Below are 14,363 nucleotides of genomic sequence, written 5' to 3'. Positions count from 1 at the left end.
TCTAGAAATGTCACTTAAGTTTGTGTTATAATGAATTGCACAGTGATCTAATGACTTGTAAAAGCTTGGAACAATTCAAACAATACTTTGTAAGTAAATTCAGACCAAGGCGGTGATCAGCTAATCAACCAAATAAACTTGTTGATCCAGGAGACAATATAAAATGAACTTTGTCATCAGTTTTCTCAATCAGGCTTTTCAAACTCCAAAGTAGACTCAATTGTTGTATTCTTGTTTTACTGTCCTTTTGGTCTTCACTGGACAAATTCCAGAAGGGAGACTCACAGATAAAGTTTAATTCATCCATGCACTGGTGTGGCTTTGCATGGATCCATTGGTGGACATGTGTGTGTCCATGTGTTAACTGATTTGTATCCAACAACCAGACTATACGGCCTAAACTTTATGTCAGTGTTATTTCTCAATCCAGTTCAATGTGACATGACAACTTCTGTTTTTAGTGTGATTTCTCTAGTTATCTCTTTTATGTAGAAACCTTACACAGACAAACTGTAACTGGTTCTTTCAAATGTCACAGTACCAGAGTTTATCTCAACTGCAATATTTGCAGATTTTGCATTGCAAGACTGTTTTATGTGCCCTTCAGTGAATTGTTATTGTGTAAATATTGCACAGTACCAATGTCACCATGTTTTAAATCATTTTTGTGTATTGACTTTTCCAACTGTTACTGAAAAAAAATCTGAACTTGAATTTTACCTGTCATCTACATTAAGACAGAAAGCTGCACATATTACACGATTCAATTAAAAGAAATTTTTGTTTTAGAAACTTTCTTTGTGAAGAGAAAATTTCAAAATATTATGTTAAATGTACCAGTATCAATATTAAGTCCAGGATGACCATTGCCACAAGTACAGGGGGTGTTGGGAGATGTTAGGTGTTTGAAATCTATGGCTTACAAATAAATTACATGTTTCACTGTTACCTCACAGTTCTGACTAACCAGCTACTGATTGGTGTTCAGAATAGTATCCTAAGCTTTTAAGTAAGCTTCCCAACAATAATTAGAGCTAATATTTTCACCCTGCAAAATATTTCTAGGTAGACTTGAAAACCAAATAGTTCATTGGAAGAGCATATCATATAAAGAGGTGACAAGATAAAGAAATGTGCTAATCTGTTATTTCTTGTAGAGACTTATTAGAATGTTCTTGATACATTGTCATGTGACCATCAATAGGTCCCAACCAACAGTGGTATAGAACTTTGGCTTAAAGGCTTGGGTCAGGCATCAGATTGTCTTGCAAGGAAATTGACTTACTAGATTACAATTTCAATGGAAAACAAAAGGCTATGACACTCCATAATCCTCATACAGACTAAAGTAAAATAAACTCGACCCCTGGGATCCAGTTACCTACCTTTAATTTGATGTAGTCCCGTGGCAGGCCTAATCCCTCCTTCACTGATTGACAGGCAGGGCATTGCATGCCTAATTCTGCAAATTATGGGAATTCAGAAATCCCCCAGCTTAGATGAAAAAATATGTGAATATAATTGTCTCACCTCATTGATGCTAAGGTAAAATCTTCTGCAATACACATTATATAGACTAATTGCTGTGTGATTCTATACCCTATTGTGAAACTGTAGATCTATTATAGTCAAAAAATAAAAAGTTCAACAGTTCAGAGAAAAAATACATTTTTACTAAATAATGAACAATTCCAATTAATTGCCCTTCTTTAACACAAATTCAAAATGTAGAAATATCAAGTATTTATGATGAATTCTGTAATCTACTCTCTCTTGCTCTCTTTTTACTTTCTATGCCCACCATTATGGGAGTGATGCCAATACAGGTATTCTGAACATGACAAATCCATGACAGTTCCATTACCTGGTTTCACTGTGTGACTGTTTGATCAACAGCAAAAAGTCCTTGATTATTTTAACTTAGGATGTAGCTTACAACATAATGGAGATACAGAAGGTGACTGAGAAAAAAAAGCAAGATAGAGAACAGTTTGTTTTAGACTCCAAGGCTTTGTCAAACAAGTTGTAATATGATGTTAATGTGTTGACAGTCTTTTACTTTGTTTTCTTACAGAGTAATCCCATTAGCAAGAGATGGACAAGTCGATAAAGACGTCTTGAAATATCTGAACAGGCAAGTTCACCAAATATTCGAGAATCTTGTCAATCTGATGTGTATTCACTGTGAAGCCAGACAGTGAAATTAATGTTGCTAGGCCAAAGTACAAACAGTAATAGTAGTAAAACCTGCATGGGATATAAGCAAGTCATCCTGTCATACATAGTTTGGTCTTGGATTCATCATTGCAGATCCAAGTCTAGTGGTTACTACTGCTGATAAATCAATGATATATGGCTATTATTGAGTTACACAGTCTACTGTGTTACTCTCAGCTCTTTAGTCTCCCTAATGTCCATGTGCATATCTGTGATATGTTATCTGAGACTAGCTTTACTACAACCAGAGACCAGCTTTACTGCTACTAAAGTTCACTCTCCCGTAGAGAGATGAGAGTATTGCTACGTCAAGTACATGGAGTCAGTGATTCCTGTGTTGTAGTATAACTGAGTGTGTATGATGTGTGTGTAACCGGTGACATGTTTGTAAGTACACTGGTCAGTGTGTGTATGTAGGTATTCCAACCAATGCATGTATGTAAGGACACTGGTCAGTGTGTGTATGTAAGTATTCCAACCGATGCATGTATGTAAGGACACAGGTCAGTGTGTGTATGTAAGTATTTTGACCAATGCATGTATGTAAGGACCCTGGTCAGTGTGTGTATGTAAGTATTCCAACCAATGCATGTATGTAAGGACACAGGTCAGTGTGTGTATGTAAGTATTTTGACCAATGCATGTATGTAAGGACACTGGTCAGTGTGTGTATGTAAGTATTCCAACCGATGCATGTATGTAAGGACACAGGTCAGTGTGTGTATGTAAGTATTTTGACCAATGCATGTATGTAAGGACCCTGGTCAGTGTGTGTATGTAAGTATTTTGACCAATGCATGTACTGTATGTACATGTATGGGTATCCAGATCTGTGGCATATATCAGTATGTTGGTTTTCTGAGCATGGTGATCAAGTCTGATGCAGTCATGGATCTTCATCTGTGTGTAACAAAGAGTGTAACTTGTATGTGTACATTAGAAAGTTATCCATATAGAGAGCTTAATCCTCTTTCTACCAGACTCCATAGAAATAAATACAACTTGGGAGAAAGACGATTAAATAGATCTGTCATTTGACTTGCTACTTACTGTTCATGCAAAATGATGAAAAAATCCGTCTTCTCACTGTTTTTTCTGGCAACTCTCCATGCAATCCTAAAGCCCTTTGATAAACTCTTCTCTCTCACTGAACCACACCCTACTAGTTTAATCACAGCAATGGACTACAGCATAGATAACTGTATAGAGATTCTCTTGTCTCAACACTTACACATCACACACCCAGATAGTCTGGGTAGGAAATTGGTATCTTTTAGCTTTACCATGTAATGACACACCCATTGCTGTATCTTATCATCACGGAAACCTCACTTAGCCACTTTTACTGTTGTTTACCACCATGCCAAATATATCTCCTCATTTTGCTTCATGACTAACTAATTTTGTACTTTTTTACCAGGACACAAACTATAAAACTGGGAAACAAAGTGCTTTATTTAATCCCTATTACAAGCAAATTACAAATCAAGATGTTTATCCAAAACCCAAAATAACCACAGTCAACTATGTTTTCTAACATTCTTGCCTTTTAACAGTGTTAAAAGTCAAGTTCATGTCCAGTAAATGTGATTTCACAGACAAAACAAAAGTGTCCCCTACTGCATCTGTTTAATCTAAGAAATCTCAGAATAGAATTGTTGGTCTAGTTCCACTACGTAGATAATCTATACCACATGTAATTTGTTTTGAACACCAGGATATCATCAATTATCCAAAAGATTTGCAGAGAGTCTCTACTGAGTAAACATTCCAATATTTTAATTTACTCTCTGCTTTGTTTCTGGAACAGGCGTTCTACTCTTGTGGCATCAGTGCTCTCTTGAGGCAAAGAGGAAAGATTTTCTCAAATACTTTTGGCAAGAAGACCAACCTAGCAGATAATTAATCATTTCACGTCTTACAGTAATATGGGAAAACACAGTTGAAAGATGATCATTTACATTTGACCTGACCTCAGAACAATCACTTATCCCATTCTGCTTTCAACCTCACTGCTATCAGTGTCTTTTGAAGTGAATCATATTTAATAAGACCTTTCAGCTATCATTTATAGTGTTAATTGCTGCCCTCCAAGTGTCACCATTGCCTACAATGGTAGGTTTTGCTGCCCTCCAAGTGTCACCATTGCCTACAATGGTTGGTTATGCTGCCCTCCAAGTGTCACCATTGCCTACAATGGTTGGTTATGCTGCCCTCCAAGTGTCACCATTGCCCACAATGCTACATTCAGCTACCATATTATAGTCAAAGCAATCTGCTCTGACGCTTGATTGTATGGCTATGTTGTTGTCTTAGCAACCACATAGGATGCAACGCTGACTTCACATAGTGATGAGACAGAGATTGGAAATGATGGGGAGGAATGTTAGAAAAAATGTCTGACACATTTTAAGCATTTTGATCATCACATTTCTATGAATTCTTCAGAAGAATTGACTCCAACATTTCAATATCATCAATCAATTTTTAACAAAGAAGTTGTCTCAGAACCAAATAGGCAAGTTGAAAGCTCACTGTCTTCAAATATTTTGGTAGTGTTGAAACAGTAAATAAGTTGAAGAGTGAGTATCCTTAGAAGCAATGACAGAACCAAACCAAGTAAATAAATATGTCCTTGGCCTTACCGACATTCAGCAGTATGTACACACCCAATTAGAATTTCAATAACCCTATGAATAGAAACTCTATCATGACATATGTACTTCAACCGTGTCGTTGCTTGTCAATGTGATCATTAATAATGACACATGTGCTCTTTGTGCCGTCTATCCAAGCCATGATTTCATCATCCTTGAGATGAATGACCAACGCACACTTACACATTTTTGGACCCTATGTGGCATTTATCACGTAGGAGTGCCCTATTTCTGAATTGATGAAACATTTCAAGTTGTTTATCATTCTCTGTTCAGTCATCAAGTAGAATTTTCAGTCAGGAAATCAAGTATATACCTAGTAAAACTTGGCATTTTGTCAATACAGTCTTGGTTCTTGCTGATCAAAAAGTTTAAATCACCAGTAGACTTCAGCTCAAATAATGATCTTTCCACTATCAGTTAGTTTCTTGTTTTTTTAGAACAAAAACAGTTACAAAAACATTTGAACTTGTATAATATAACTTACATGGACAAAGTCACTCAGTCTTTGGCATTATTTTGTATAATTATGTTGTATAATTTGACAATTCTGCTGGATTAGTCAGGATTTGAAAAATACTAAAAGAGTAGTCAAAAATACTTGCACCTCAAAAGTTAGACTTCAACTTTTTCTCCAACTTTCCTCTATGAAACTTTCTTACCAAATCAAGAATACAAAATCAGGATCAGTGTGTAAAGTTTGATACTAGAGAGAACTAAGCTGGTGAAAAGTCATGTACTATAAGATCTTAAAATGAGCCTCCACACAAGTGGTAGAGCAGAAAAGAATTCTAAAAAACTGAGTACAAATGTCTGTCCCCAAGCAAGGTGTTCTCCAGTGACGATCATGATTGCAGATTTGCTACGAATACAACAACATGTAAGTGACATATTCCTCTACCAACAGAAATTCAGATCAATTTTGTCTTTCTGATCCTCTCTTTATTTCTACAAGTTATGGTCAGATCATTTTAAATTTGATGTTTGTTTCAATCAGAATACCCATGATCCTTTGCAATGATGTTTGTTTCAATCAGAATACCCATGATCCTTTGCAGTGCAATGTTGGTTTCAATCAGAATACCCATGATCCTTTGCAGTGCAATGTTGGTTTCAATCAGACTACCCATGATCCTTTGCAATGTGATGTTTGTTGCAATGAGAATAACCATGATCAACATGATGTCATGGTTGATATTAAAAAGGTACTTCCTGACAGAAAAAACACCAAATACTGTAACTTTTAAGCTGTCCTCTGTAAATGCTCAAAAGAAATGTGCCTTTTCACCAAAATTAGAGATGAAGTAACCAAGAATGGAATAACTGATAAACAGTACTGGTAGTAGCAGGATCTTGTGTGTAAATCCAATGTATTGATAGCATAGACTTTATTAAAGAAAGCTAGATTATGAGACTTAGTGTACATAAGAACATGAAAGGTCCAAAGGTCTTTTTGAGGTGAAGGACTCTTTCCAGATGACTTTGTGACTGTTATCTCTCTTCATTATTTACTTATTCCATCCACAGATTATTTTCATGGAAAACAAGATTAGCTACACTTTACCCAAATATAGAACTCCAGAGAGAGTTTGTCTGTCATCAGCTTTGTAAAGCTGATATCTACAAAATAAAAGAGAGAGAGAGACAGTGTCAGATATATAATATTTGGCCTTTCCTTTACAAATGTTTTATATGATCAAAGAAATAAATTTTACTGTGTGCCTGGAGACAATTCATGTTTTGACTCTTCACGGGTCTCTTCTCATTGGTATCATGGTAAATGTGAGACCGATTATCCTGACTTTTACAAAACTCATGTTTGACTCTGGCATGCAGATATTGTCCAGAATTGAGTTGATATCTGCAGTGACTTTTATTGGTAGATATGTGGACTGATGATAAGGCTTATGAGATACAGAGGTCAGAACTGGCCATAGAGATATTTTTTTAGAAATAATAAGGTTAGAGGTGATAACTTGAAAATGTACTGCTGTCATAGATTCACATAGTGTGAAAACAAAAGTTGTAAATGATGTGATTTTGTGGAAAATTTCTAACAAAGGCCAGACAGTCAAAAAGATGAATTACTACCAATTCAGACTGGGCATAGATTTGTCAGGATGAGATCTCAAAACTGTCGAGAACATCCAGAATTTACATTTTGTAGCAAAAATCATCAAATATGTGAACTTTGTAATATGCAGTGTGGAAAAAAGAAACATGAATGTATACATCTAAAAATCAGAGAAACAAAACGTTACCATAGATTTTTTTGTCACTATCAGTTTATATTTATTTTACATTCAGATGACAATTTCAGCAGTTGGATTTGCAATCAAAAATTTCTACCTCGTATTTCTATTTTGAAATCTTATCTTGTAATAGTAGCGTTATTTTATCCCCCAAATTCCAGATTACCCAATGTCTAAACCAATGAGAAAAGACAATACTTATAATATTATCTTTCAAGTTTGTCTATATTTTGAGCGTTTTTGTATGTTTGTTTGTTTATTTAGATTGTTTTTTATCTTGTTTATTTTAAGCATATTTGGCGCTTTCAGCTTGTTCACTATGTTCAGCATGCATATCTTGTATCACTTCTTTCAGCATCAATGACCAGAAACGCTGTGACCTTTCAACTTTAAGAACCTTGAAATAATTGTTAGGCATTGAAGTAGAGTTGACCCTGTACTCAGTGTGTGGGCTTCAAAATACAAAACATTATTAAATGCTTCAGAAACTTTGCTTTGATAAATACTTTACTATGGTGCTGTGTTTAGGACAGTTTTGGTTCATCTAGTCTCTTTCACAAGCTGGTGTCTCCACATCTATCAGAGACTGCTTTGCTAATTTTAGAAACATGTAAACAATTTGAAAAATGCTTTATACCATCTGGGGATCCATTTGTCAGATTCTTTTTTCAGATGATCAGTTCAAACATACCCGATAACACCCCCCCTCCTTTTTTCTAGTAAGTTAAACCAGCCACAAGATGTATTTAAGTGAATAGATACCAAAGTCCACAGTCAGAAAACAGACAGCATAAGAACCTTGATTTGCATGTTAAACATGTTTTCCTCATAGCTTCAGGTAATAAACAAACATGCAACTCTTAAAGACCAATACCAATAGTTTGAAGATCAAGCTGATACCATACTTGCAGTTTGCTGAATTCTTCTTATGAAAGACAGCAACCAGTTTTGTTTTGTCACCATGAAATAGAACTGTTGTAAAAGGTTATCTTATCAATCACATTTATGAGAAATGTGACAAGTGTATTCTCAGTAGTTTAGGATTGATTTGGATAAGTTGGTGAGTATTGTCTGTCATTTAATCCTTAGAAAAACAATGACAACAAAGACTACACACCTGCATTTCTTGTAGCTTCAAGCCAAAAGAAAATATAAACATTAGGCTTTAGAGAGTTGTTACCCCTTCAGTCATGGATGGAGATTCCTTTCATTTGAGGAACTTTCTTTCCCTGGGCAGCTCTGAAATTATGTTCTGCTGTAGGTGTGCTATAGTTTCTGAATTGCTACTCAGGTTTTCTGCTGAGATTAACCACTGAATTGACTGCATTGTAATTACAGGTGGTCAAGGCTTGTTGCACAACTCAGTGACACCCATGATTGCTCTTGTTTTTTTCATTATCTGACATAAATTCCAGAATACAAGTGATGCTTATCTCAGTACATTTGTACCGTGTAGTGTACATGCTACCCAGAATGTTAGGCCCTGCTGACAAAGTACAGGGGGACTAATGGAGTGAGGCCATTACTCAAACATGCAGAGAGGGATTTCATTTAAACCTTTCACCCCCAGTTCCCTGTATACAGGTCCAACTTTACAATAGAAAACAATGGATTTGGGACAAACCATGGTGGTGAAAGGGTTAAACTTTTTAAGAGGACCATGCATTATGAGATACATAGACCCATTAATTTACTTTGTGATGAGATCCAATATGGCTGCTAGCTGGCCATTTTGTAAAGATTTTTTTCATGTCCACAACCTTAATGCAAACATGCCTCAACAGATGTCATTCAAAGTTGGCATATGGACAATGTACTGACATACACATGTATGTCAATTAATATCGTGATTTTATTCAGTATAGCCACTTGGCAGTTATTTGTTACAAATTGTTCAAGTCCATAGCCATAACTCAGATGTATCTGAACTCAGGGCTTGACAATTCCTATCGCCCGACGCCCAGGACAAGTGAAATTTACGTTCGGGCAAGTCAAAAATATAATCTGATCGCCCGCCAGACAAGTTGTTTATACAACTTCTGGAGCGATCAACGCGTACCTTAGTTGCGGTTCGTGCATGTGTCGCCCGATTGCGTTGTAGTACACGCAACATAAATTGTCAATCTCTGACTTTGTTTTAGATACAACTGTGACGTTCTTCTGAGATTCACTTGCTGACTCACACAATGTTGCAATTTTTCGATGATCGACATGAAAGTGTTTCATCGTCCAATTAAAATAGTCGCGTAAAATTTGGCATAAGCAGCATTTCTTTGTTGTATGCTGACTGCTCCGCCCAAACAAATTAGGTAGAAAATTGCAAAACCCAATCATATTGCTTATCTATGATCGACCATACTGTACTTGAAAATCATTTATGCGGCCTCACGAGGTAGACGAACATTGTTGGCAGATAGTATGTGGAGTGATCGCGGTAAATACGACTATTTTACGGTAATTTTCCCACTAACGCTGACAAGGCATTGTGCATTCTCGCAAGCCACAGCATAATTTCCGCTCCACTGACCAACACAAATATCCAGCAAAGCTGTTGCCGCATGCCGTAAAGAGGCGCATGGTTTACGACGATGGGCATTGTGTTACTCTGAGAAACAACACTGTGATGATTTACGACGGCGCCATGAGGGCCAGCGTGAGTGGGATTGTCTGAGAATCAACAACTCAATGTGATGATTAGAACGATGTTTCTGACAAAAGATCTAAACATAAGCGTTATGATGAGGAAAAATGCCGTAGATGTTATCTCCCGAAATGGAAAGCACAGTGGCCTTGGTTGAAATATGACGGTTCCAAAATGTTCTGTACGTCGTAATCCAAATACCCACCATTGACAAACAACTTGGAAAGCGAAATGCTTTTCTTGACGGATGCGACATGTTTCGCCTTGAATCGATAAGGTCTCATGAGTCTAGTCAACAGCATTTGGACTGTTTGGCACATCACAGATGAGATAGTGATGGGGACAATGATTGTGGAAATTTTGCGGGTCCCGGTGAGCCCGATACGGTTTCACTTGCCAACACCTGATCGCATGCAATGCAATGCCTAAACCGAATGACGACGACCAGCGACAGAAACTGACCAATCTGTTTACGACGGCATTTATGCTTGCTAAACACGGGAAGCCGATGTATGATATGTACCTTTAACGTGAACTTTTGAGAAAATTCGGCGTCAACATCGGCGAAAATTACCAAAATAAGAAAGCATGCTATGGAATTCATCGCAAGTATTGTGGCTGCCATGATTATTACAAATGGAGGACAAGTAAAATTTTTGTGAGGACAAGTAAACTTGAAAATCCACTTGTCCCACGGACAAGTGAACTGAAAAAAAAATTGTCAAGCCCTGCTGAACTGAATATATACAAAGTTTCTCCAAGGACATTATATTATTATTTTGATATGCACAGTAATTTGCATTGCCATTCAACCCTACTTGGCAGCTGGGCGACTATTTTGTCACAATGTTTTCATGGGTTGAAACCATTACTCAGACATGATGCACAGATGATATTAAAGCTATTTACAAACACAATGTACTATGATGTACTAGTATATCCAGCTGTTAACTTGTGTCTCTATACAGTCCAACATGGCATGTACTCGGCAGCCATTTTGTTAATATTTTTTCAAGTCTGAAGGCATATGGATTGTACATCCGTGACTATTCCTAAACAGATGGCTTGCAGTCAATCTTGGTATTTTTCATCTACCTGCATGTCAGTCAATAAACTGTACTAAGTCATCAGCAACAGGGATCAACACCCCCCCCCTGAAAAATAATAACCAGGTGATCCAATGGGGACAGTGTCATTTTTGATGACTTGTTGTAACAGGTACATTGCAGCATTAAACATCAAACTGTAAAAAGACAATCTACAGTTCCAAAAAGCTTAACAATTAAGGATATGCCTTTACTTTCAATTACATGTACCAGTTGCCCAATCACCAATTCTGTGTATAACTTCATTTACAGGTTAAGTGATTTTTTGTTCACGCTAGCCCGCTATGCAGCCAAACAAGAAGACAGAGAAGAAACTGTTTACAGACGTATTCATCCAGCAAAGCAAAAGTAGCCCTGAGAGAAGAACAGACAGACTTTACATCAGACGACTTAATAAAACAGAACAAAAGCTTTCCCAAGGGAATAATTTCAATTAATTTGCTTTGCTAATCACAGAAACATACACTATATCTGTATCTAGTCAGATCTTAGGTGGATGAAATTTTATAGAAACTGCAGAGTACAGCATGAATACGGACCCAGCCTTAAGGATGTAGCATACAGGGTGTAGAGGACTGTATGAATGGTGTGCACACAGCCTACAGCATCTAAACAGAAACAGCTGCTAGGAAGAAAATATTTTTAGTTTCTTACATTTCTGCAACAGTGACGACAACTTTTAAGAACCTATTCACTGAAAGACAACTGAATCATGCAAAGTGTATCTCTTACCAGTAATTTAGGATAGTTGAACAGGCTTGTGAATATTAAAGATGCTATTTGTGAGACTGATAAATTGGGCAAGATAACATTGTTTTGGAGAGAAGAAAGGTGTGAGCATTTTTTAAAATTTGCATGCAACAAGTAAAGTAGGGTTATTTGCTGGAGTTTAAAAATCATGTTTTGGAAAGTTTTAAATTATTTTTGTTTGATTGACTTAGATACGAACAATATGTCAGGAATGTCACAATCAGATGATAGTCAAATAAAATAATTCAGACACAAGGACTGATTTGCTTTGCTGATTTTAAGATGATGCAAGCACTTGACTTGAAACACTGAGTTTTAAACCTTTGCTCTGAGATTTCTTAAGGGAAATTTCGGACCATTTTCTTTCATAATGAGGATAAAAATCATGGGTCACATTTCAAATTTTGAGCTTGCAGAAAAAAAATTACCAGAAATTTATCCATATCTGGAATTCAAAATGGCCACTATACTCTGTGTTAACTGTGTGGAGAAAATGAAATTTTTAATTTTCACAAAAACAAGACAATAAAAGCATCAAAGTGAGTCCAAACAAATCTTTGACCAGAAAAATATTGTAAAGTTGAAGAGTTGGAATGTCTTTCTCCAGGAACATTTGAAGGGATGATATTGTATAAATTATTTCTGTCTTATGGTATTTATATTAAAATTTCATACTGGAGTCCACATTGTCACTGTTCTATCGTCAAGTTCAAACTTGTCACCATAAATCCAGTCTATAGACCTAATCTGATTCAGTAATTTGATAGAATTTTACGGATGGGTAGGCTGTCAAATATATTCCGTTTCAATTGACATTTTATGACATTCTATTATTCAGATCAGACTAGATTTCAATTCTTTACGTAAGACCATTACCAGTTTTATCATATGCAATCCGGTCATTACACTCATTTGTGTTGTTCATGTTGAATAAATTGATGGATTACTTGTTAAATGTTGTCTGTTTTTGTCATTTCATGTTTTTATCATGTTGAGTTCATAGATTTTTAAAATTCTGTAATGGTTCTCAACATATCACCACCATTTAGATAGCATGACTGACCCTTTCATTACTATCATCACAGTAGGTGTATACCTGTATACTCTTTGTACAGCTACATTTACAGGGCATTTAGTTGAGAACAGTCCAGAGTCATGCTACCTCCACAGTGACAATATCAACCAAGTCATGCTACCTCCACAGTGACAATATCAACCAAGTCATTCTACCTCCACAGTGACAATATCAACCAAGTCATGCTACCTCCACAGTGACAATATCAACCAAGTCATGCTACCTCCACAGTGACAATATCAACCAAGTCATGCTACCTCCACAGTGACAATATCAACCAAGTCATGCTACCTCCACAGTGACAATATCAACCAAGTCATTCTACCTCCACAGTGACAATATCAACCAAGTCATGCTACCTCCACAGTGACAATATCAACCAAGTCATGCTACCTCCACAGTGACAATATCAACCAAGTCATTCTACCTCCACAGTGACAATATCAACCAAGTCATGCTACCTCCACAGTGACAATATCAACCAGTCTCAAGATAATGTTCTTAAACATTAGCCATGATACTAGTAACAAAGGTCTTGAAACGAAAATAAACAATGATGTGACAAAACATATGTTTCCTTTAAGTGTATCCATGATGAACAAGACGTGTTGCCTTGAGTGTACAGTAGTATTATCAATGTGCTTTGTTTTCTGGAAGGAAAAGACGACTTTTGGGAAACTTTCAAGGACATTTGTTTATAGATTTATTCACATTGAAGTATAATAGCTTGCTCAAGTTTTGAAAAACCTAACTGGAGACTTCCATTATTAACAGACTTAAAAAAATCCAATTATGCTTTAAACAGTACTTCTCTTTTCAATGTCTTTTGAAATCAGTTCTTCATTCTCTTATCAACATCAACAAACACTCCTGGAGAATCAAGTGGTATTATTTGTGTTTTCTTATTATTGTAAGTTATATCGTTCCGTACCATACGCCTGTCAATCAAGACCTGAATTCAGGCACACTCTCAAACTGTTCACACTCAGTGACTAGTTTGTAAATTTGTGAAAAGGAAGTCTTGACAGTATAGACACTTACAAACACCAAAGCAGGGGAGAATCACATTGAAGGATTAGTCTTTTCAACCATCCAGGTTTTTGTTTCGTCAGTATTTTATAAAGTGGAATGTCAAACCACTGCACACACAGGCTCTATACAGATACAGTGTAGACACACACAGAGAAAAATGCTGCTCCAAATTCCAGTCAATAGTGAGACTTAGCAATAGACACAAAAACTAGAAAAATGTGTATTATAATGCAAACATGATCACCCAAATTGGTTTATTTTTAGAGATATTATTGACTGGAGCTTTAAAACACTCTACGTTGGTCATTGTAGTTGACTGGTGTACAGCTTCTCCTTAATCCCAGACCACAGCCGTTTTATTGTGTTGATGATTGTGTCACAGCAGCTAGTGTGTGGATGATTGTACCATAGCAGTTAGTGTGTCTGTCAGTGTATCACAGCAGTTTGTGTGTTGATCAGTGTATCAGAGCCATGGTTTATAGAAATTATCTTTTATGATTCAGAGCGCTTCCATATATATTGTATCATTGCTGAAAACTCTACTTTATAATTATATATAATTGCCAAAATGATAAAGTTTAGACATAACAAAAAGTATTGGGAGCAATGAATTTCTCCAGGTGACCCCAAAGG

The 14,363-nt window shown here is 36.4% G+C and overlaps 1 protein-coding gene across 1 annotated transcript in view; it reads left to right on the top strand.

Moving 5' to 3' along the window:
• LOC139144644 (corrinoid adenosyltransferase MMAB-like) overlaps positions 1-12,578 on the top strand; it is a 50,785-nt gene extending 38,207 nt beyond the window's left edge. Inside the window, exons 8-9 of the mRNA XM_070715351.1 lie at positions 2,075-2,134; positions 11,126-12,578. Of these exons, the coding sequence (XP_070571452.1) occupies positions 2,075-2,134; positions 11,126-11,225 (160 nt within the window). The 3' untranslated portion in view covers positions 11,226-12,578. The remainder of the gene's footprint in view (positions 1-2,074; positions 2,135-11,125) is intronic.
• Positions 12,579-14,363: the final 1,785 nt, after the last annotated feature.

This window comes from Ptychodera flava, chromosome 12, assembly GCF_041260155.1.
Source record: "Ptychodera flava strain L36383 chromosome 12, AS_Pfla_20210202, whole genome shotgun sequence".
In the NCBI taxonomy this organism is placed as follows: Eukaryota; Metazoa; Hemichordata; class Enteropneusta; family Ptychoderidae; genus Ptychodera; species Ptychodera flava.
The sequence above is the reverse complement of the archived record's forward strand: the minus strand, read 5'-3'. Positions and strand labels throughout refer to the sequence as shown.